Genomic DNA, 21581 nt, shown 5'->3' on the forward strand with positions numbered 1-21581 from the left:
GTGTGTGTGTGAGAGTGACAGAGAGCATGCAATTCAAAGTTGACCATTGGAAAGCAATGTAGAGTTGCAAAGTTTGCAAAAATCTTTGAATATGTTATGGATGAAATCTATCATATTCTTGAAGGAATAACCTAGAAAAAAAATGCTTTAGTACCTACCTCTTACAAAAAGTTTATGCTGATTCATTTCAAAAATTAGGTGCTGAGTGGGTTACAAAATGCACTAAGTAGGAGGAACTAAATAACTGCAGTGATCTATAGACTATAGGTTTTGCTATCTTGTCTACCCTTCCAAAAACAAAATAAGACATCACCCAGGCTATAGCCCTTATAGCTGATTAGGTTGGATTCTGACTGCCTTTGTTAGCATATCCTTAAGAATGGCCTTTGGAATTCGTGCTTGATGGATATGCATGTTGTTGTTGACATCTTGTCCAAGTACAATCAAGTACACAAAATAAAGATGCTTGCAAGCAAGAAAGGATGCTTTTTTTGCCAACCTGCCTTGAAAATCAATGCACGAACAAGATGGGACATTCTGAATTATAACTTCTATGCATGATGTAGGGGCTCTACTGTGACCTGTCAGTAGTTCTATGGTAAAAATCTCTTTCTCTCCTTCCACTTCTACGCGGCTTCCAATCAATTTTGCTGACATTTCTAATGCTGCATTAACTTGAGCATAGGCAGCCTTCGATACCCCTGGTCGATAGGGATAATTTTGATCTTCATTTTTGTTGGCATGGGGCTCTCTCTGATGCACTTCTTTGGGGATCAATGATTCCGTTGACACTCCAATCTCAAATCCTGCCTTCACAAGTGCACAAGCTTCTTGGATGTTGAGTTTGGTGCCCTTTGCAATAGGCCAAACATGCGAAGCGCATTCTGGTGGGTGTATGATGCTTGTGACCATTCTCCATGTATGCCTCACATCTGTGTTGCAAAAGTAGCAAAACTTTTGCTTCCGCCAAGAAGATAATTGACAGTCACTCCAAAAACATGGAGCTGGGTCTCCCGGTCTCTGCCTCAATCCACACTTCTTACCAGCTGTCCAATGGTTACACTCCACTCTACTTGATGTTGGTATCCTGCGAATAGCCCACTTTGTGTCATGGACATTTTGCTCTAGAGCTTGCAACAATTCACTGCATGGTTGCTCATGTGCTGCATTTGACGTCTTATCTTGCGTGACATAATTATACTCAGGCCTGTGGCTACAAATGCTTGTATCCATATCCATTAATGGTCGCTTGGCACGCATTGTCCTCTTCTCACCCTTGAAATTAACTTTGTTATTGAACATTGGAGTACCCATGGAAGCATCATCCACTGCCCTAGAGGTGGCTGCTGGTGATGGACTAGTCTGCATCCTTGACATGGCTCTGTCAACTAAAATTTCCAATGTTGGCCCCCCTCCAATATATTTACCATCCAAGAAGGCTAGACGCCGGGCACACTGAAGATAGGCATTAATAAGATCAGTGACACATGCATCATAAAGACTAATTTTTTGCTTGTACCCCTCTCCAGCCAACCAACTTGCATGTTTGCTCTCAGAGAGGTTGGTCCTTGGAATCAATGCATTCATTATGGGCTCCCCATCCTTGACCATCATATGTCCCCAATGGCTAACCCTGAAATGCCACCAACTCAACCAACTATCTAGCTTTGGTATGTTTTTATCTGTTGTCTTGCCTGTTGCCCACCAGCTCCTAATCCTACGAAATTGCTCGAGTGCCGCATCTGTTGTTTCAGACAATCTCCACTTCTCACACATCTCTTTATGCTTTGATTGGTACTGGGAGTGGATATACCTCTGTGTGTGCACCCTCAAAGTATCCTCCCAGTGCCATAGACAAGACCTTTCCCTACCCACCATTTCCTTCTTGTCCCCGAACACATATCTCACTGCATTCCAATTTGCTCCTGCCTCATCTGACATGAATCCTTGAAAATTGGCTGGCCTATCTGTGTGCTCAATCATAACCTGGTTCATAGATTCCCAAAACATTATTTGTGCTTCCTCATCCTCTTCTTTGAACTCGCATGTGGCAATAGTTAGAAGCTCTCCAATCCTAATAACATTACAAAGCCATGAGCCAAGGTATACAATAGTTTACACAATTAGTATCCACATCCACTTATTTATTTTTTAATACTTATTTGTTACTTACGTGTGATCATAAACATGTGCTCCCATTGTGTGCCAGCCTCCTTCTATTCGATGGACATGGTCAAAACAAACCCATGATAATCGGAGGTCTTCATGTCCATCTCTATCCATCCTTCTGACCACATCTACTCCTGAACCTGGGCCAGTAGTAGACATCTTGAATATGAAGGACCGCTCTTGTGATGTTGATGCTTGCAACGGAAATCGAGAGCCATGGAAGAACTGAAAGTGGCACTTTCTCTTTAGTTCAAGAATTGCATCATATCCATCACCCATTGGTCGAGTGGTCCTTCTACACTGCATCACCATTTGCTTTACCCTACAACATACATAATCATGGGTGAACCAATTTTTCAAGAATACAAGTGTTTTGGTGCTTATAAGTTGAAAACTTACTTCTTCATGTTGACAAGGGTAAGCAATTCTTGGGACATCTCATGGACCTCCTTCTCACTTATAAAATCCCCACTTGTAATATTGTCATCTGTGAAGGCCTTGAGCACCATCTCTCTAGCCAATATCATTTGTACCTTCCTAGGGCCTACTCTATTGTCCATTGTCACTGCCTTAGCTACTAAGGCTTTTATGTTCCGAATTGATGCTCTAGACATTCCCTTAGGGACGATGTGTTTGTGCTTGCCATGGTGCATAAATAGCCTACTATGGCAAGAATCCCTAGGCATAAAGTAGTAAACTGTTGCTGGACAATCTTTCACACACATGGGAACATGCTTGCAAAAAAAGCATTCCAAATTTCCATAGCTCCCCATGGCTAGGCAGCCATTCTTTGGGAGCTTGGACAACTGACCATTCCAATGTTGCTTATTAGTTTGATTAGTTCTGCTCCTAAATGAGCATCGCTCATTCATACATTGGAAAACCCCTCCACAAAAACTCTTCCTAAGGACAAAAGATTTTTGAGTTCTTGTCTGAGTTTGTGGTTTTGTCCACAAATTTCCCTCATACTTTTGCTCCATACCCTCCATTGCCTTCCCCTCAATCATTTCATAGATGCAGAATTCTTGGTAGGTTTTTGGTAGATCTTTGACCTTGCCCTTGTATTCACACTCTTGCATAATAGTGTGAAGCACATCATTGGGAGGGAGTGTACGGATGATCTGGAATGCAGAAACTGCTGTCTCAAAATTTAGAGTGTCCTCATCTAGCTTATCAAATTCAACATGATCTTCATTTTCCTCATCATCATCAATTTGTCTACAAGAGAGCAAAAAAAATAGTGAAGAATTGTTCAAATTCAAACCTTCCAAAATGATCTTGGACTTACATGCACTTACATTGGTGCAGGTGATGGACCAATTGGAGATGACTCAGGGGTCTGAAAGATGTCTTCTAGTCTTGCAGTGTAATTTTTAGATAATGATTCCTCCAAGATGAAGTATGCCTCCATATAAACCCCCGCATAGGTGGGAAGAGGTGCCAAAACATTAAACTCTTGTCCCTCCTGAACAAGAGCCTCGACAATGACCCTAGTTGTACCACACAACTTCTCTTGCAGGAGCTTGACGGGAAGGAGGCATTTTCCATGGATGAATGGAATGTTGATGGACTATCCGGACACAGATTGCAAGAAAATTTTAGCTTCCCTGCATAAAAGAGAACTTTCAATCAGATCAACACCATATCCATAGTTAATAATTTTGAGTAAATTGAACACGTGTCAAGTCAATCTGTACCAACAACTCTGTAAAGTTAACAATTTCACATTCATTCAAAAACACTATTGTCTCAATCCGAGTTTTTTTTAAAAATGAAATTCTGACAAATGCTTAAAAAATGTTAATCTTGAGAAATGTTTTAAAAAACGTTAATCTAGCGAAATGGTTGTAAAAGTTAATAATTTCACAGACATTAGAAAACACTACTATCAATCCCAGTTTTTTTTAAAAAATGAAATTCTGAGAAATGTTTAAAAAATGTTAATCTTGAGACATGTTTAAGAATACGTTAATCTGGAGAAACGGTTGAAGAAAGTTAGTTTGGTTTTTTAATTATATTCTAACTTTTCAAAACATTTTTATTGCCCTTCAAATGTTCAACTTCAAATGTTCAGCTTATTCTTAATCGTTCATATTGTTTGCCTGGTTTCCATCCTTTGCAACGCCATGAGGAAGGCAAGGCTCTTGCAAACGTCGCCACTGGCCAAATACTTCCACCCCTTAAGCCCCAAGAAAACAACAAAGGTAAGCTTAACCTTTTGATTTAAGGACCATCTTTCTCAAATCTTTAAGCACGCTGAGCGCGCTTAAAGATCTGAGAAAAGAGAAGGTGAATTTGACAGCAAATGAGAGCATTTGAGTTGAGCGTAGGTGTGAGAGGAATGGAAGATTCCTGTTGTTGTGTGTATTGAGCAGGTGGTAGCACTGTTGAAGCTTGCATCACTACTAGTTCGTGGTAGCAACAGAGCTCAGAGAGAGAGAGAGAGAGAGAGAGAGAGAGAGAGAGAGAGAGAGAGAGAGAGAGAGAGAGAGAGAGAGAGAGAGAGCTCCTATGAGAGACACTGTGGATAGTAAAGCTCCCTTAACACCTCAAACAGCGTGAGATGCAGGGTGTGAGTTGTCGATGGAGAACTGGAGAGCAAAGCCAGGAGGGGTCAGCGAATGGAGAACACACACACACACACACACACACACAGATAGAGAGAGAGAGAGAGTCACTTACATATTTGCAGAAAGAACAGATAGATTCTTCACATAAAGCTCCAGGAGAATGGAGAAGAGCAAAATGATAAGTGGTAGTATAGAGATGGTGCGAGATTTGTAAAGTGATAAATGTGCCAGCTGTAATGATTTCAACTCGCCATAATGACTCTAACACACCATATAGAGGTGGAGCGAGATTCGTGGTGATAAATGTGTCGACCGTAATGATTTTAACTTGCCATAATGACTCTAACGTAACACAACTACCCATAATTTAGTTAATGGCTGATGTTGTCCTTTCCAATGTGTCCGATTCAGTCATTCATATGGCTTTTAACTAGATTTCATATAATCGAGAATTTTCATTCTTTCAAAGTGTTTATGCACTTCACAAGATCGAATTGTGAGGATGGTAAGTGTGAGGCAGATATTATGAGTATGGTAACTATGCCTAAGAGAAGGAAAATTGTGCAGGGTGCAGGGGATTCTGGAGCAACATACAAGAGAAGAGGTAGACCATCAAAGCAGGACAACTTCAATAGGTCAATTGCAAGAGCAGGTAATCAAGAGCATTCTCAAGTAAGTCAAAAGGATGCTGAAGATGTTGAGGAAAATGGTGGTGCTGAGGAGCTGGTTGATAGTATTGTTCATGACTTGGAGCAAGAAAACGTTGAGAAGGTAGTGGATCAAGTTGCTATTGAGAGAGAGGAGCAGGGAGCTGATACTCAGAGAACTCAGGAAGATGATCAGAGTGAGGAGGTGGTAGTTGAGAAACATGACCAGATGACTAAGGGGCAACGTGATGATGAGGTGACTAAGGGGAAACATGATGAGGAGGAGGGGCAACATGATGATGAGGTGACTGCGGGGCAAGATGATGAGGAGGAGGGGCAACATGATGATGAGGTGACTGAGGGGCAACATGATGATGAGGTGACTGAGGGGCAACAAGATGATGAGGTGACAGAAGACCAGAATATCTCCAATCTTGCAGGGGGGAGAAGAAACAAATTAGAGGTGTTTGGTAAGATCCTTGAGATCTCTACACCACAGGCATTCCTTGAAAGAATCAGAGTCACATTTTCTGGACCACCCCCTAGGATCCCATTATGCAGGTTGCTGTCTAGTGAAGCCATTAGAAAAGTAAGCCCTTCCACCGAAAGATCACTCACAAGAAGTTTTATTAAGATGGGAGGATATCTTGAGAGCAAGGGAGCCTTTACTGTCTCCATTATTGATCTAGAGGGGGAGGAGACACCAATCACTCAAGAAAGGATAGATTCTTGGGATGACTGCTGGAAAACAATTAATGAAAGATTTGAGAGGTCCCTTGATTTAGAGACAGAGTGGGGACCCTACTTGAAAGGAAAGATGGTCCATGTCCTGGATGGCAACAATCGTCTGCATGCATGGATGGAATGCATTAGACAAGGTATTCTTTAACTTAATCTCCTTTAAGAACTTTTGTTGTGTTGATTGCACTATTTTAATATAATTGTACAATTATGCAATACAGGGTTTGAGAACGACCTGTCTAGACATTGCTCTGTGGTCTGCCACTTTTTGCAGTTTGCAAAGACTGATGTGGGGGAATTAATGTTTTCCTTGGCAAGATTGAACAAGTAAGATGATGTTGGGCATCTACTATTCTCCTTGAAAATTTTAATTGTTGTCTTGGAGTTATTGATATTCTTTTTTGTTTTAATGCTACAGGATGAACGATTATGCATATGTGCCAACCACATTTGGAGATAGGTTGTTCCAATTGAGAAGGCTAGGAGAGGCAGACAAGACTACTTTCTTGGATGGTTTGTCTATTGAAGACAGAGCATGGGTGGAGAAAGAAATGCAGGTTGTTTCATCTCGGGGGAAAAGGAGTTGGTTTACACTCACTGTGCAAATAATGACATGGTTGCTCTTTAAGGATGAGATGGAACAGAAGATTGAAGAGTTGGCTAAGGGAATGGATGAAACTGGTAGGGCCAAGGTGATAAAGAAGATGGAGATTACCTATAGGGGAAAGACCTCCAAGTATGCAAGGATTGCAGATCCTGCAAATGGAGAGAAGTTTTGGTGTGCTACTCTCTCCTTGCCTTGGCATGAACCGAGTGCGCATATTGCGACTGAAGAGAAACTCAACATGATTGGAAATGCTTGCATAACAGATGTGGATAAGGCACACATTGTGAAATTGTTAGATAGCTCACAAGTATCAATTCGATCCTTGGAGTGCCTTCCCAATGACAAAGCTAAAGTTAGGGACTGGCTCCACATGTATTGCTTTTGGTTGCAAGTCAATCAATATGGTCTAGGTCTATTACTAGACATTCAAAATGTTGCCATTGGAACATCGATTCAGCAACTTTGTCATGCTTTGCCGAAGAAAGTACTTCAATAGAGCATTTCGCGTTGTGGAAGGTGGCATTAAGTCGACCAATGCCATGAATGAGCAACCCGGATTACACAATGCAACCCGTCGAGTTGTTTATAGGTTTGTTAATTTGTATGGTTCAATTTTTTAGTCCTCATTAAACTAGTACTCAGTAGTTGGTGTGTGTTTAGATGGCTACTCAAGGAGATTGCACAACACATGCTTGATGAGATGCCCCCCTTGGCAAGTGTATGGACATATGTAGATAACCCTACGTTCATGTATTCCGATGTGAAGCTTGGAAGGGTAAGCGATGCATTACATTGCATTTTTTATGTTAACTCTTAACGCATAGGGAGATTATGCTAAATAATAGTTGTTGATTGTGCAGTCCTTGTCCACCATAGAGAAAGCCAAGTGTCCGTGGTGGCTAGACATGGTTAAGAACCATGTTCCGGATGAGGAGTTGGAATTATTTCAGCAACATAAAGCAGCCCTTCAACTTACAACTACTACGAATAGTGTCCTGGAAGAGGAGACGACGGCAACTTCTCAAGTAGTAGCATCCATTGCATCAGCATCATTTCGTAAGACACTTCCAATAAATCTTGGTAGGGAAGTCGTACATAGGGCATTACAAGCAAACAAGGCTATAGAGGATGGCAAGATGCAAGGGCAACATCAAAGCGCAAGTAGCAGTGGAGGGCTAAGAGAAAATGATGACATAATCAATGAAACATTGGAACCTACAGGTAGTGTTGATGCCTTTGCTTTGTCTATCTAATATGATCCATGGAGTGTTGTGATTGTTGATACATTTTCTTAAATCTAAAAGCTTTGATTTGTAGGCACTATTTACGTTTTCAACATTTCTGTTGAAGAGCTTGTTCATATTATTGAATATCCCCAACAAGCAGAGCAAATGGGGCTTGAGGTGTTAGAGGCCTTCAATGTAGTTTGTAGCCAAGGCACTGTGAAGGGCACTCAGCTAGACTTGTGCATAGACCTCATATTTGCAGATTTTCCATCTAACGTGGCTGTCGAGGGATGCTTTTGCAATAAAGTTCCGTTTTGGAACAAGATAGTGGATAACCTGTATGACACCACATTTCAGCTTGCAGACTCATGCTTGAGTGATAGGGGGTTTTTTGTTTGTTTGTACACCATGGAGGAAGGGGTGAAAGTCGAGCAAGCTGGCAAGCAAAAAGGGTTTAAGATATATCATCGTCAGGTTGTGAGATGCACACCACCTATTGGAAAGAGGTTGGGACCCATTGTCACACAGGTACAAGTAATTGATTCTTGATTTAATGTGCAATAGAATTTAGCGTGGCATCCTATTCTTTAATGACATGTATGACATAAAGCTTTCTATTTGAATAGGTGAATTGCTTGATCTTGTCTGCTTTTGTTCGTTGTTCGACAACTTGTGTGTATCGTATACATTATGATCAGTTGCCAGAATTGAAACTTGGTGGTGACCTTCAATTTGGACAGGACCTTATCTTCGATATGTGAGTTGACTCTATCATTTACTTGTTTATATGCCTAATCCATCATTTATATATATATATGCCATTAAAGTAAGTAAAATATGTATTCAATGTCAGAGTACCTGAAGCAGATTTAGTAAAGAGGAAAGGAAAGCCATGGAGGGGTGGTTGTCAAAGAGGTCAAAAGCTTGTGAAGTACATAATCGCACTTTTTAGCCGTCCACAGGATGTAGTCCTTGACATATTTGCTGGCACGGGTAAACTTGGCTTGGCAGCTGGCTTCATGGATAGACATGTCATTATGTTTGAGAGGGATGAGCGCATATATGATCGCTTGTTGAAGCCATTTGGAGTCAAGGTATGTTAGGAGTAGGTTCGTTGAAAATTATAAGTTGATTGACAAGAGGGTATGTATTAAGCAATTGTGTATTTTTTTGCAGATGGATTGATTTTAAAGGGTCGCAATGTAGTTGAAGATTGGATCCAACCAAGCTTCACATTTTCTTTTTGCTATTCTCTTAGATGATTGTGCTCAAACTTAGACTCACTGGCAGTGTTGTAGATTTCTTCAAAACTACCTTTCTTTTATGGTTGTATAAGAACGGTCGAATATGGTACTCGTGTGTTTGATGGTTGTATAAGAACAGTCGAATATGGTACTCGTGTGTTTGATGGGGCTATTTTTTTGGGATAAAAACGCTAATTCTTTAGGCTAATCTGGGGCTGATCTGGGGCTGTTTTTTGGGGCTAAAAACGCTAATTCTTTAGGCTGATTTGGGGCTGTTTTTTGGGCTAAAAATGCTAATTCTTTAGGCTAATTTGGGGCTGATCTTGTCTGGGATGTCGTCTCATGGAGTGCATTGACTACGGATATGCCCAACATAAGCGAAAAAGGCGATGAAGCTTAGGGCTGTTTTGAGCATATGCAATGCAAGGACGCCTCTCCAAATGCGATCACCTAATCTTGCATCTTCACGGCATATGCCATTACGCAAGACACTAATATGGGCAAAATAGTTTAGATGATATTGTTAGTCAAGGGCTATTGAAAAACGATGTCTTTCTTGGAATTTCCTTGGTCGACGTGTATGCCAAATGTGCTCTATCTCAGCAAGCACAAAAGGTGGTCGAGGAGTTGCTTGTGAGGGATGTCGTCTCATGGAGTGCACTGATTGCGGGATATGCCCAACACGAAAAAGGCCAAAAAGCTTTAGGGCTGTTTTTAGCATATGCAATGCGAGGACTTCTCATGGAATGCACTGATTGCGTGATATTCTCAACACAGGAAAGGCCAAGAATAGGAGCTAAAAATGCTGATTTTTTGGGCTGATTTGATGGATCATTTAGAGGCTAAAAACGCTAAGTTTTAGGGCTGATTTGGTGGTTGATTAGGGACTGATCTTGTCTGGATGTCGTCTCATGGAGTGCATTGACTGCGGGATATGCCCAACACGAGAGGGAAAGGCGAGGAAGCTTAGGACTGTTTTCAGCATATGCAATGCAAGGACGTCTCTCCAAATGCGATCGTCTACGCTTGCATCTTCAAGACATGTGGCATTATGGAAGAGGCTAATATGGGTGAAAGAATTTCGATCATATTGTTAGGCAAACATTTCTGGAAAAAGATGTCATGCTTGGCATTGCCTTGGTCAACATGTAAGCGAAACGTGCTCCACCTCAGCAAGCACCAAAGGTGGTCGAGGAGTTGCTTGTCAGGTATGTCATCTCATATAGTGCACTAATTGCGAGATATGCCCAACACGGGAAAGTCCAAAACAGGGAGCTAAAAATTGCTGTAATTTTGGGCTGTTTTGATGGCGGATTTGGGGCTGATCTGGGGCTGTTTTTTTGGACTAAAAATGCTAATTTTTTAGGTTGATTTGGTAGCTGATTTGGGGCTGATATGGGGCTGTTTTCTTGGTCTAAAAACGCTAATTTTCTAAGCTGATTCGGTGGCGGATTTGGGGCTGATCTGGGACTGTTTTTTTGGGCTAAAAACGCTAATTCTTTAGGCTGATTTGGTGGCTGATCTTGTCTGGGATGTCGTCTCATGGAGTGCATTGACTACGGATATGCCCAACATAAGCGAAAAAGGCGAGGAAGCTTAGGGCTGTTTTGAGCATATGCAATGCAAGGACGCCTCTCCAAATGCGATCACCTAATCTTGTATCTTCACGGCCGCTATGCCATTACGCAAGACACTAATATGGGCAAAATAGTTCAGATGATATTGTTAGTCAAGGGCTATTGAAAAACGATGTCTTTCTTGGAATTGCCTTGGTCGACGTGTATGCCAAATGTGCTCTACCTCAGCAAGCACAAAAGGTGGTCGAGGAGTTGCTTGTCAAGGATGTCGTCTCATGGAGTGCACTAATTGCGGGATATGCCCAACACGAAAAAGGCCAAAAAGCTTAGGGCTGTTTTTAGCATATGCAATGCGAGGACTTCTCATGGAATGCACTGATTGCGTGATATTCTCAACACAGGAAAGGCCAAGAATAGGAGCTAAAAACGCTGATTTTCTGGGCTGATTTGATGGATCATTTAGAGGCTAAAAACGTTGAGTTTTAGGGCTGATTTGGTGATTAGGGACCGATCTTGTCTGGATGTCGTCTCATGGAGTGCATTGACTGCGGGATATGCCCAACACGAGAGGGGAAGGCGAGGAAGCTTAGGACTGTTTTCAGCATATGCAATGCAGGGACATCTCTCCAAATGCGATCGTCTACGCTTGCATCTTCAAGACATGTGGCATTATGCAAGAGGCTAATATGGGTGAAAGAATTTCGATCATATTGTTAGTCAAACATTTCTGGAAAAAGATGTCGTGCTTGGCATTGTCTTGGTCAACATGTAAGCGAAATGTGCTCCACCTCAGCAAGCACCAAAGGTGGTCGAGGAGTTGCTTGTCAGGTATGTCATCTCATGTAGTGCACTAATTGCGAGATATGCCCAACACGGGAAAGTCCAAAACTAGGAGCTAAAAATGCTGTAATTTTGGGCTGATTTGATGGCGGATTGGGGCTGATCTGGGGCTGTTTTTTTGGGCTAAAAACACTAATTTTTTAGGTTGATTTGGTAGCTGATTTGGGGCTGTTTTTTTGGGCTAAAAACGCTAATTCTTTAGGCTGATTTGGGGCTGATCTTGTCTGGGATGTCGTCTCATGGAGTGCATTGACTACGGATATGCCCAACATAAGCGAAAAAGGCGAGGAAGCTTAGGGCTGTTTTGAGCATATGCAATGCAAGGATGCCTCTCCAAATGCGATCACCTAATCTTGCATCTTCACGGCCGCTATGCCATTACGCAAGACACTAATATGGGCAAAATAGTTCAGATGATATTGTTAGTCAAGGGCTATTGAAAAACGATGTCTTTCTTGGAATTGCCTTGGTCGACGTGTATGCCAAATGTGCTCTACCTCTGCAAGCACAAAAGGTGGTCGAGGAGTTGCTTGTCAAGTATGTCGTCTCATGGAGTGCACTGACTACAACATATGTCCAACATGGGAAAGGCCAAAAAGCTTAGGGTTGTTTTTAGCATATGCACTGCGAGGACATCTCTCCAAATGTGGTCACCTATGCTTGCATTTGAAGGACATGTGGCATTATGCAAGAGGCTATTATGGGTGAAAGAATTCCAATGATATAGTTAGTCATGCATTACTGAAAAACGATGTCATGCTTGGCATTGCCTTGCTCAACTAATATGTGCGAAATAATTCAGATGATATTGTTAGTCAAGGGCTATTGACAAACGATTTAGTGCTTGGCATTGCCTTGGTTGACATGTATGCCAAATACGCTCTATGAAAATGTTATATAATGGACTTGGGAGTTGGTTGACTCTCTTACAGTGTTTTATGGCTCTCTAGCTTTTATAGACATGTAGAATGTCTTACTCTATTTAACTCATGAGCAATATATAGGTTTCTCACCAAACTTGCCATCTCCCTCCAACTAGGATTTTTTGTGCATGCCGCTCGCTCCTATTGCACTTAGATTCTTGATGGTAATAGTTGCTCGCTCTCATGGGCTCGCTCAACGGCCACCCCCGTTTTGGTCCCTCATACCATAGCACATTCAAGCTTGTCTGTTTCCTTCTCTTTGTTTTTCGAACTCAAGCTTCCACTCAAATTCAATGCCCTTTTACGATGAGACAGGGTGTTAGTGCGGTAATTGATAGGCTTAAGGATCCTCAATGGGGAAACTTCTTGCTGTCTACCCTATTTGCAAACATTGGCATGCCATGATGCAAGGTCATACGCCTTAAGAGTGAATGAGTTGAATAGATAAATTTTTGTTTGCCATGCATCAAAAGAAAGGACTTCTCGCTCAGTATATTTGCCACCATATCATCTTTTGCCTATCATACTCAGTGTTAGGATTTGACAGGCAACTCAAAATGTCAAAAGACAGGTATGTAAGAAGTATGCCCTTTTGGATAAAAGGGAAAAATTTAACATTGCCCTTCCAATGACAAAAGAGGAAAAAATGTCCCCTTACACATCACAAAAAACTTAAAGAACAAGCATTTTTTAGCACTACCAAATACTTGTTCATGAGAAAGGCTAGCAAAGACTCATAGCAACATTTGTACAAATGCAAATTGAACATCAAGGCATCCATTTTCCATACAAGAATCAAGTAGACTCTATTGGAGAAACTAATCAATTCTTACATTGTTCGAGGCTGAGAGCCTGAGAAGAGTCCGAAGGTTGCTCACAAGTCTCTGCTCATGAGTCTTCGTGTTGTCAAAGGACCTTCCAACTCTCTCATGCATTGATGTAGCAAATCCCACGTTTCTTTTCCCTCTTTTGCTGCAGTTCCTTTGTTGTGTGTGGGGATGATGTTAGCCCCTTCTGACCATCGACACTCGATATCTTTCCAAATCCCTACAGGCACGTACATAGAGGGGCTGAGAGCAAGAGTTACACTCGAGGTGCTCGCGCCACGGCTCTGGAGTCTAGCTCGTTCAAAATTTTGTGTGAGCACTGAGTGGCCCATTTCCCATTAGGTTAAGTTAGAACTTAGCAATGGCTACTAGCCCATTTCCCATTAGAATTTAGGAAATTACCCAATATGAATGGCCCAAAATTTTGAACACTGAGTGGCCCATTTCCCATTAGGTTAAGTTAGAACTTAGCAATGGCTACTAGCCCATTTCCCATTAGAATTTAGGAAATTACCCAATATGAGTGGCTTAACCCCACTCCCCTATCCCCCTCGTCTACTTTTTAACTCCTCTCAATATGTAAAATGCGAATGTGAGTGCAAATGTCTCCACTCCTACCTTTGGTGGGCCTTGACCTCAGTTCAAGTTCAGGAAGGGCTTTCCTAAGGGTTGCCCTTCTAATGACAGGAGAGTGGGATTAGCATCCTTCCATGAGGATGGGCATATTTTGCCTTCTCCCTTCAAAACACCGGTGTTGCCTCAAAGTGGCCTTCATACGAAGGGCTCGAGAGTCAAAGAAGGGAAGAAGAGAGTCAAATCCTAACACTGAGATTCATACTCACCCAACCTACTGGTACCCCCTACCCTCCTACTACTGGCTCATATCATATTCAATTGATAGGAATCTTTCCAGATCCCTCTGCAACCTACTCGCACTATCTCACAACCAACCAAAAGTGCCAGTGCAGGATCAAACGCAGATTGATTGGTGCACCTACAGAATGTAGACCATCATCTAACCATAGCAACACAATGGCCGCAGTGTTACTACTGTCACCTCTTTAATATTAAAAAAATGCTTTCGCCTCTGCTCTCGCAGCTCCCGCAGCGAGTCCTTCATCTGTGCTGGCAACAACCCTTCAGATGTGCAGGCATGCTCGTCCCCTGCTTTCTCTATGAGCATATATCGGGGATGGAGAAGATGGAGCAGAGAGATTGAGGTTGCCCTGTCGTTAATGTGTGTGTGTGTGTGTGTGTGTGAGAGAGAGAGAGGGAGAGAGGAGAAGCGTGCATATGGAGGAGGTTGCCTTGCCGTGATTGCCCCATCTGCCTGTATGTTTTCCAAGCAAGGAGGTGTGCTACCAGAGCTTGTAGCCATGCTTTTCATGCACCCGCTTGGCCTCATCCATCGCCTCGCAGAGAGAGAGAGAGAGAGAGAGAGGCTTGCAGCCTTGCCTCGCAGGTCGCCAAAGAGAAAAAGAACCAGCACTATCTCACACATGCATGGCTGGATGAGATCAATGGCCCACGCCTTTTTTGGGGAGCGTGGATATCATGGACCGTCGATCTCGCGGTGCATCCCGAATTTACCCGTTTGCTTGAATTTACTAAAGCCTAGTCCATCTTCTATTTTTGGACCTTGCATGCATGCAAGAGCCCCCTTAATTTGGCATTCCTTGGACTCCACACAATTGCATGAACAACTCCATATGCGAGGCACCGACAGCGCCGTCGGTGCCCTCACACTTACTCTTCAAAAGATAGGGCCCCATAGGGCGCGTGCAAACGGCCTCCTGACCAACTAGTGCCACATCGACAATGCTCGAATGCCCCCTATGGGAACCGCCACTGTCAGGAGCTACCGCTTATGCAAAAGCGCCTGCTCACCGCCCACATGGGCCAAGAAGGCTGCTAGAGTAGCGCCATGAGCCACCAACTCCAGGGTATATAAAGCCCAAATTTCCAACCTTCTCAATGATTTCCTCCATCCATGTGTAGCACCTCCCAACAATTTCTCACCCATGTCCGCAACCATCCATGCACACAATATACCCAAAGCACAATGTCTCACCCATGTCCGCAACCATCCATGCACACAATATACCCAAAGCACTTTAGCATCTCTTCATACATTTACCTGCCTCATCAACACACCTAGTCGTGTGAGCATATTACCTGAACCAACTAATGTATCTGGCTCTGCAATCACATCATTTGCACCAACCAACAAATCTGACCCTCCCTCCCAACCATGTAAAGCAAAGCTCCTCTCAATGGAATCCTGTATCCGATAGATAACATACCTCACTGATGCTCTTACAAGCATATATTCCAACCATGTATTGCATACCCCTTTAGACAGCTTAGATGCCTCTAGGGAATCTCCTTCATCTTCCATGTAACATACCTTATGCACTGGACTCTCCACCTCCTCTGAATTCGTACACTCCTCTTTGTCAGCAATGCCCTCCGTACTAGCATCATCAAGATCTTTTTCTTCAACTATCGGCTCCTCAAGGTTGATCTGCTCCACCTGCCTGCCATCTTTAACTGCCTGTTCTTAGACTACCCCTTCTACTACTGCATCATGCTTTGCCAAAGTAGAGAGAAACTCCCCCCACACTGCATCATCTCGGTCCTCATATGTAGGCAAGGCCACCTCATCCCTTTTGGAAAAATCATGCACCACTTCTACCTACATATCCTCATAGGTGGACATAGACTCCTCCACTTGATCCTCACTAGGCATATCGGCATGCACTACTCCCTGCTTTTCATACATATCCACTGTATCTCCATGCACATGCAAAATATCAAACTCTTCATACCTAGATTGGGTTGAATCTGTTTCCATGCTTGTACACAATTGACAGCAGATTATACCAAATTTTGCCCGCGTACAATCGTGCCACAACACACACCGCTCTCTCTTTCTCTCTCACACTGTCTTTCCCTACTTATTTGCATGTTATTTTGCATTGCTCTATGATTTTGAACATGATTCATGTTTGGTTTTCTTGTAGCATCAATAATTTTTTTGCAACACAAAAGACAAATCTATATAGCAAAGATGGTGTGCCATGTTGTGAGGTTGCTAGGATTATCTTTGTAGATTTTCCTACAAGTTTACTTATGGATGGTCTAGGACCAATCTCATTGGGTAAGTAACTACTCTTTGGACTAGTACCTACTATGGCTTACTATGGTTGTATGCTTACATGTCATCATTCACTTTTGTAGAGGGCATGAGTGTTCCCAAGTGGAACACATTTTCCAGGGGTCTAGTCACAGGGTGCATGGATGTTGTACGTGAGTTTTTGGTCGTTGAGGGGTTTTTGGTCACCATGTGCATGGCAGAGCATATTGGATATTTTATTGCAGATGCAACTAGGGTAGGATTTGTGCTCTTACGTACATGGACCCTCATGTGTAATAAGAAGGCATATCAACATCCACTCACTAGAGAGGTTGTGAGATAACAAACTTCATTTCACAACTAAAAACATTGTAACGAAGACATTCATTCTTTGAGTTTTCTATTTGTGCAAGTACTTGATCTTACCATGTGTCTTTGGTATCGTGTTGGGTATCCTATACTACGCCTTGATAGAGAGGCAGGGGAGAATTGCCGAGAGATTGTATCTAGCAGATTGTAGCTACATGATAGACGATTTTGTCTTCCCCATGGATATTGATAGTGTTATTCTTAGGGACGGAGCATAGCGATCTTCTTTGTTTTTTTGGTAAGACTAGTCCAATGTATGATACTAGTCAATGTTGTAGTATATGTGTGTTTGCATTAAGTTTCTAATTGACTTTTTATATGGTCATATGATTGCTGGCAACATTTACAGAGCCTCATGACTATGTTTTGGACTTGTTTGCGGGGTGTGGGGGTTTGGGCCGAGCTTGTGCGAAAGATATGAGGCATTGCATGTGTCTAGAGCTAGATGATGTGCTCTATGAAAGATGTTTGCCCGCCATTGCATGTGGACCTGTGTAATGTTGATTGCGAATGCACACTTGGTTTAGGAAACTCTATTCTAACAATACATCTTGATGTTTTGATTTATGTGTTTTATGTACATGGCAGTCATATGACACTGACATGGCATTTTGGTGTTTTTGTAGTATGAGATGTATGATATGCTAGCACTTGTAGTTTGATTTAGAGGGTTCTTAAGCTGATTTGGTGTGCTATACTCTCTATACATTTCATTTGGATGTTTCATTTGTATTCGTTTTGTACATGATGGCCACATGATGTGGAGATGATATTGATTGGAGGTTTCCTATGTAGTGTGATACACATGTTGCACCACCACTTGGAGGTGATTTAGTTAGATTATTTTGACACTATTGAGAATGTGTTGAATTTTGTGAGATAAAAAATTCGGTAAATCCCACATTGGAGCCCCATTTGGGATGGATGTTTCCTTTGAAATAAGAGTTTATATGATGGAAATCCCAGGTGGGAGCTTAAGAAAGGGTGTACGATTTGTTTATATGAAGAGGTCTCCATACAAAGGAGACTTTGACAAAAATTTTAAGATTCACATTTTATGTACAAGCTAAAAAATAAATGCAAATGGTGCTTTTTATAAAGTTGAATTTTGCATAAGCATAGACATGCTTCCATATTACTTAAAATTGTTTGATAGTTGAAGGATTATACTATGAGGTTTTGACTTTTTCCACATCATACTAATACTTAAAGATACCATTAGTGAAATGCAAGCATTCAAAAACTCGAAAAAAAAGTTACAATTGTAAAATCTCGAAACAGAAAGCTTGCAAAAATAAAATCCCCTATTGCAGGGGGGATGGGAATGGAGAGAGTTTGAGGGAGCTTTTTCTAAGCCTTTTACTTCAGTATTGTTTGTATGGATAAAGCTTTCCACACCATATGTGAAGAGAGCTTTTTGGAGGGAGATTTCTTTGTTATTTACCAATCCAATTAAATCTAGGCCAAAGTAGCAAAGGAAGATGAAGAAAATATGCTTGCAGACTATATATAGTTTTCTTTGTGCCACTCATTCTGCAGAGTCTCCACATGTACACATCGGGCTACTTGCAATATAAACTTCATATCACTCTCCTTGGACTTGTGAAGAAGATTTCTCTACCATGAATTTTTCATGCATGCCTGTCTTTGAAACATTGTGCTGCACAATCTGGGGTTCAATTCTCTTGGAGGCTTGAATTGATAGTCCTAGCCGATAATGCACATTGCTTGTTTTTGTAACTGCAGTGTTCTTCACTATGAAGCCTCTTGTCTCTACTGCCAATTCAATTCTCTTGGAGGCTTGAATTGATAGTCCTAGCCGATAATGCACATTGCTTGTTTTTGTAATTGCAGTCTTCTTCACTATGAAGACTCCTGCCTCTAATGCCAATAGGTCTAAATCAGTCATGTTTGTTCCCCTTTCCATTGGTGGGGACTCTTACATGGCTTTGTGTGGTTGTGTTAAAATTATCTACCATGTGTGATCCACACTATCATTGCAAAACCACATGAATTGTGCCTTTGAACCAATACCATGAGCAGTCTTATCCCCTCTTTCCCATGTCTGAATACCCCAAAAGGATGGTGCAACATCACCTTTATGTGTGTTCTTCATATTTTTTTTTCATTTTCCTACTCTAGATCCTAACCACCCTTGACATTGAACCTTGCTTCCTTTGGTGTATGGAGGATTGCCCACATTATGAATGTCTATTTCCTTGACCACTAGCCCACCCTCGTGTTCTCAACTATTTCAACGACCACTATGGAAGTTTCTTGGATGCCTCCACGACTTTGCAGGATGTTCTATGTGAGATACTCAGGTCAATGTGAAGCATTCTCCTCCTAATAGCTTACTGTCCAACCTATTTTCGCTTCCTGGCACAAACTTAGCCAACAATCTATTTGCGACAAGTTACAAGGAGACGCTTTTTTAGTTGCCCACCAAGCTCTTATATTTCTGTACAGGCTGGTTGCCTCTTCCTCGCTCCTTGCACATCGCCATAATTCACATATACGCTTATGCTCATCTTGGAAATTTTTATGCACGTACTGCATGGTGTGAATGTGCAAGATTTTCTCCCAATAAAACAAGCATGAATGTTATCTTCCTTCCATAGCATTCTCACGTCCTCCGTTGAATATAGTTTGAATAGCTATCCAATTTTCTCCAGTTTCATCTGCCATGAATCCTCTAAAATCAGCTGGACAGTGGTTGCTATCCAACAACATTGAATTCATCATCTTCTACCTTAGTCAGAAAGTCGCCATCCGGAGTGGAAACGATGGAAAACATCCCGTTGTTACTACTACCCCCATAACTGCTAGGATTCACCATAGAAAAGCTTGCTGGGCAATCAAACAAAAAAAGTTCATCGCTAACAGTATTCAAGAACATACTTACCTTGCTTGACGAAGAGGAATCCATCACTCGTTGAATCCTTTAGAGCTTATAAGCTGTCTAGATATATGTAAGCTGACACCCAAGCCTATATTTAAAGACAATCGACACCTATTTTTGGACCTAAGCTTGAAATGTACCATGTTTGTTGAGTGAAATTTATCAATTTGAAGCCAACATATTATTAGTTCAAAATGAGTGTAATTCTGGCTAGATGAAAAATCACTTCCTCCTTTTTGTTGTTTAGGATATTAGCTGCCCCAAAACTCAAGGAAGAAGAGCTACATAGTGAGAACTCTATAAACACATTCAAAATTTCCCTTTGATCATGAAGGAACTTCCAAAATATTCATCAAAATGTGAATTTTATTAGTAAATTAGCAGATACATGGGCTTTCCATTTTATATTCATCAAAATGTAAATTTTATTAGTCAATACATGGGCTTTCCATTTTATATAAGCATAAAAACACCTTTAGAACTACCTATGCTAGCTATGTATCACTTTCGAGGTCACTAGTTTCCTTGTAGGATGATCTAATGCTAATTTTATAAAAAATTGTCAAAAACAACACACATTTTTGTGGCTCAAGTTAGGGTTTTAATTGTTATTCAAACCTAACGCTAAAGGTCAAAGCAGTAGCCCCAAATAAATCTCAATTTTTTTTCAAGTGATAAGCTGGCTTTGTGGATATAGAGCACTTTAGAAGCTCCTTGGCATCTCAACAAATAATTCTAGGAAGCTACTCAATTAAGAGGACACTACAATGTGCAAGGACATGAAAGTGTCATGTTACCAATATTCTAGTGTTAAGCCAAATGCAGTTCTTTGTGATGTTGTTTTTTTCCAAGAAGCGTAAGGGGCTGCCTAATACAAACGGTCACTTAGGCAAGGTGTTAAAAATAAGGGAAAATTACCAAAATACCCCTCTAATTTGTGGAAATTCCAAAAATACCCCCAAAATTTCAAAAAATCCCAAAATACCCCCAATACTTTGTCATAAATTCCCAAAAGGCCCTTCAAATTCTCCAAATACTCAAAATACCCCATGTTGTGAGATTAAATTTCTTCAAAGATAAAATTTATTGTAGCTTTTGAAAAGAAGACAAATTGTCTATCGATAAAAGATGGTAAAAGTAGAATTTGAGTTGATTATGTATGCTTTGGAGATGAATTGCTTCCTTATTTATAGACCTAATTGTTTCTTTTACGAGGTAATTCGTGACAACTTACATGTTAAGCACTCAAAAACGGATCTCAATTGTCAAAAAGGGATAAAGATTGAAAAATCTTGACCAATCTAACCAAAAAAGATACAAGGGTATTTAGGAATTTCCACAAATTAGAGGGGTATTTTGATAATTTTCCCTAAAAATAAAAATGGCCAGGCTATTTTTTATTTAAAGAAATAAAAGGTGGTGTAGTTAAAAATAAAGCTACATTGTAAAATAAATGGGAGATAGTCCAACAACTTAGGGGGGAAGGCTACACAAAATCGGAAGGCTTGTGGAGATATGTTGTAGAAGAGGGACCGAACAATTGAATGAAACACAAAGTGCTACAAAAGAGGGGAATCATCGACAAGCAGAGGAGAGAGGAAGCAGCTCTGCAAGGAGCAACACTAAAGCAGGAGTTGACTAGGGCGCCACAATTTGTAGAGGTGGAGTATTTAGCCCCGGGCAGTTCACCATTCAAGACCCACCTATATAACGTGCATTCGTGGGGTATTAAAAAACCCCCTCGTTTAACATGTCTAAATGAATAACATGACCCCTTATTTTAGGAAATTTTCCAAAATTGAA

The 21581-nt window shown here is 41.3% G+C and overlaps 3 protein-coding genes across 3 annotated transcripts; 1 reads left to right on the plus strand and 2 right to left on the minus strand.

The window, feature by feature from the left end:
• Nucleotides 1–327: 327 nt before the first annotated feature.
• Nucleotides 328–1260, minus strand: LOC147461636 (uncharacterized). Its single transcript, XM_086501470.1, has one exon. The coding sequence runs from the start codon at nt 1258–1260 to the stop codon at nt 328–330; it is 933 nt and encodes a 310-aa protein (XP_086357596.1).
• Nucleotides 1261–1867: 607 nt separating this feature from the next.
• Nucleotides 1868–2783, minus strand: LOC147461637 (uncharacterized). Its single transcript, XM_086501474.1, has 2 exons — nt 2569–2783; nt 1868–2491 (listed from the first exon to the last, which is right to left on the minus strand). Exons 1-2 carry the CDS (start codon nt 2781–2783, stop codon nt 2170–2172), a joined length of 537 nt encoding a protein of 178 aa, XP_086357600.1. The 3' UTR covers nt 1868–2169.
• A 2430-nt stretch (nt 2784–5213) lies between these two features.
• LOC147461638 (uncharacterized) lies at nt 5214–9345 on the plus strand. The gene is made up of 9 exons (XM_086501475.1): nt 5214–6264; nt 6349–6454; nt 6546–6863; nt 7395–7509; nt 7595–7955; nt 8052–8488; nt 8587–8717; nt 8814–9054; nt 9137–9345. Exons 1-9 carry the CDS (start codon nt 5214–5216, stop codon nt 9143–9145), a joined length of 2769 nt encoding a protein of 922 aa, XP_086357601.1. The 3' UTR covers nt 9146–9345.
• The last annotated feature ends 12236 nt before the right edge of the window (nt 9346–21581 follow it).

Source organism: Adiantum capillus-veneris, chromosome 3 (assembly GCF_014529385.1).
Source record: "Adiantum capillus-veneris isolate H3 chromosome 3, ASM1452938v2, whole genome shotgun sequence".
NCBI classification, from domain to species: domain Eukaryota; kingdom Viridiplantae; phylum Streptophyta; class Polypodiopsida; order Polypodiales; family Pteridaceae; genus Adiantum; species Adiantum capillus-veneris.

What these genes read in the sequence shown, in the direction of transcription:
- LOC147461636 (XM_086501470.1), bottom strand. Translation starts at nt 1,260, where the DNA reads ATGCGTGCCAAGCGACCATTAATGGATATGGATACAAGCATTTGTAGC.
- LOC147461637 (XM_086501474.1), bottom strand. Translation starts at nt 2,783, where the DNA reads ATGTCTAGAGCATCAATTCGGAACATAAAAGCCTTAGTAGCTAAGGCA. An exon ending in ACCCTTGTCAACATGAAGAA is followed by an intron (nt 2,492 to 2,568) that starts GTAAGTTTTCAA and finishes TGTATGTTGTAG; the next exon opens with GGTAAAGCAAATGGTGATGC.
- LOC147461638 (XM_086501475.1), top strand. Translation starts at nt 5,214, where the DNA reads ATGCACTTCACAAGATCGAATTGTGAGGATGGTAAGTGTGAGGCAGAT. An exon ending in TATAGGGGAAAGACCTCCAA is followed by an intron (nt 6,864 to 7,394) that starts GTATGCAAGGAT and finishes GTGTGTGTTTAG; the next exon opens with ATGGCTACTCAAGGAGATTG. An exon ending in TGAAACATTGGAACCTACAG is followed by an intron (nt 7,956 to 8,051) that starts GTAGTGTTGATG and finishes TTTGATTTGTAG; the next exon opens with GCACTATTTACGTTTTCAAC.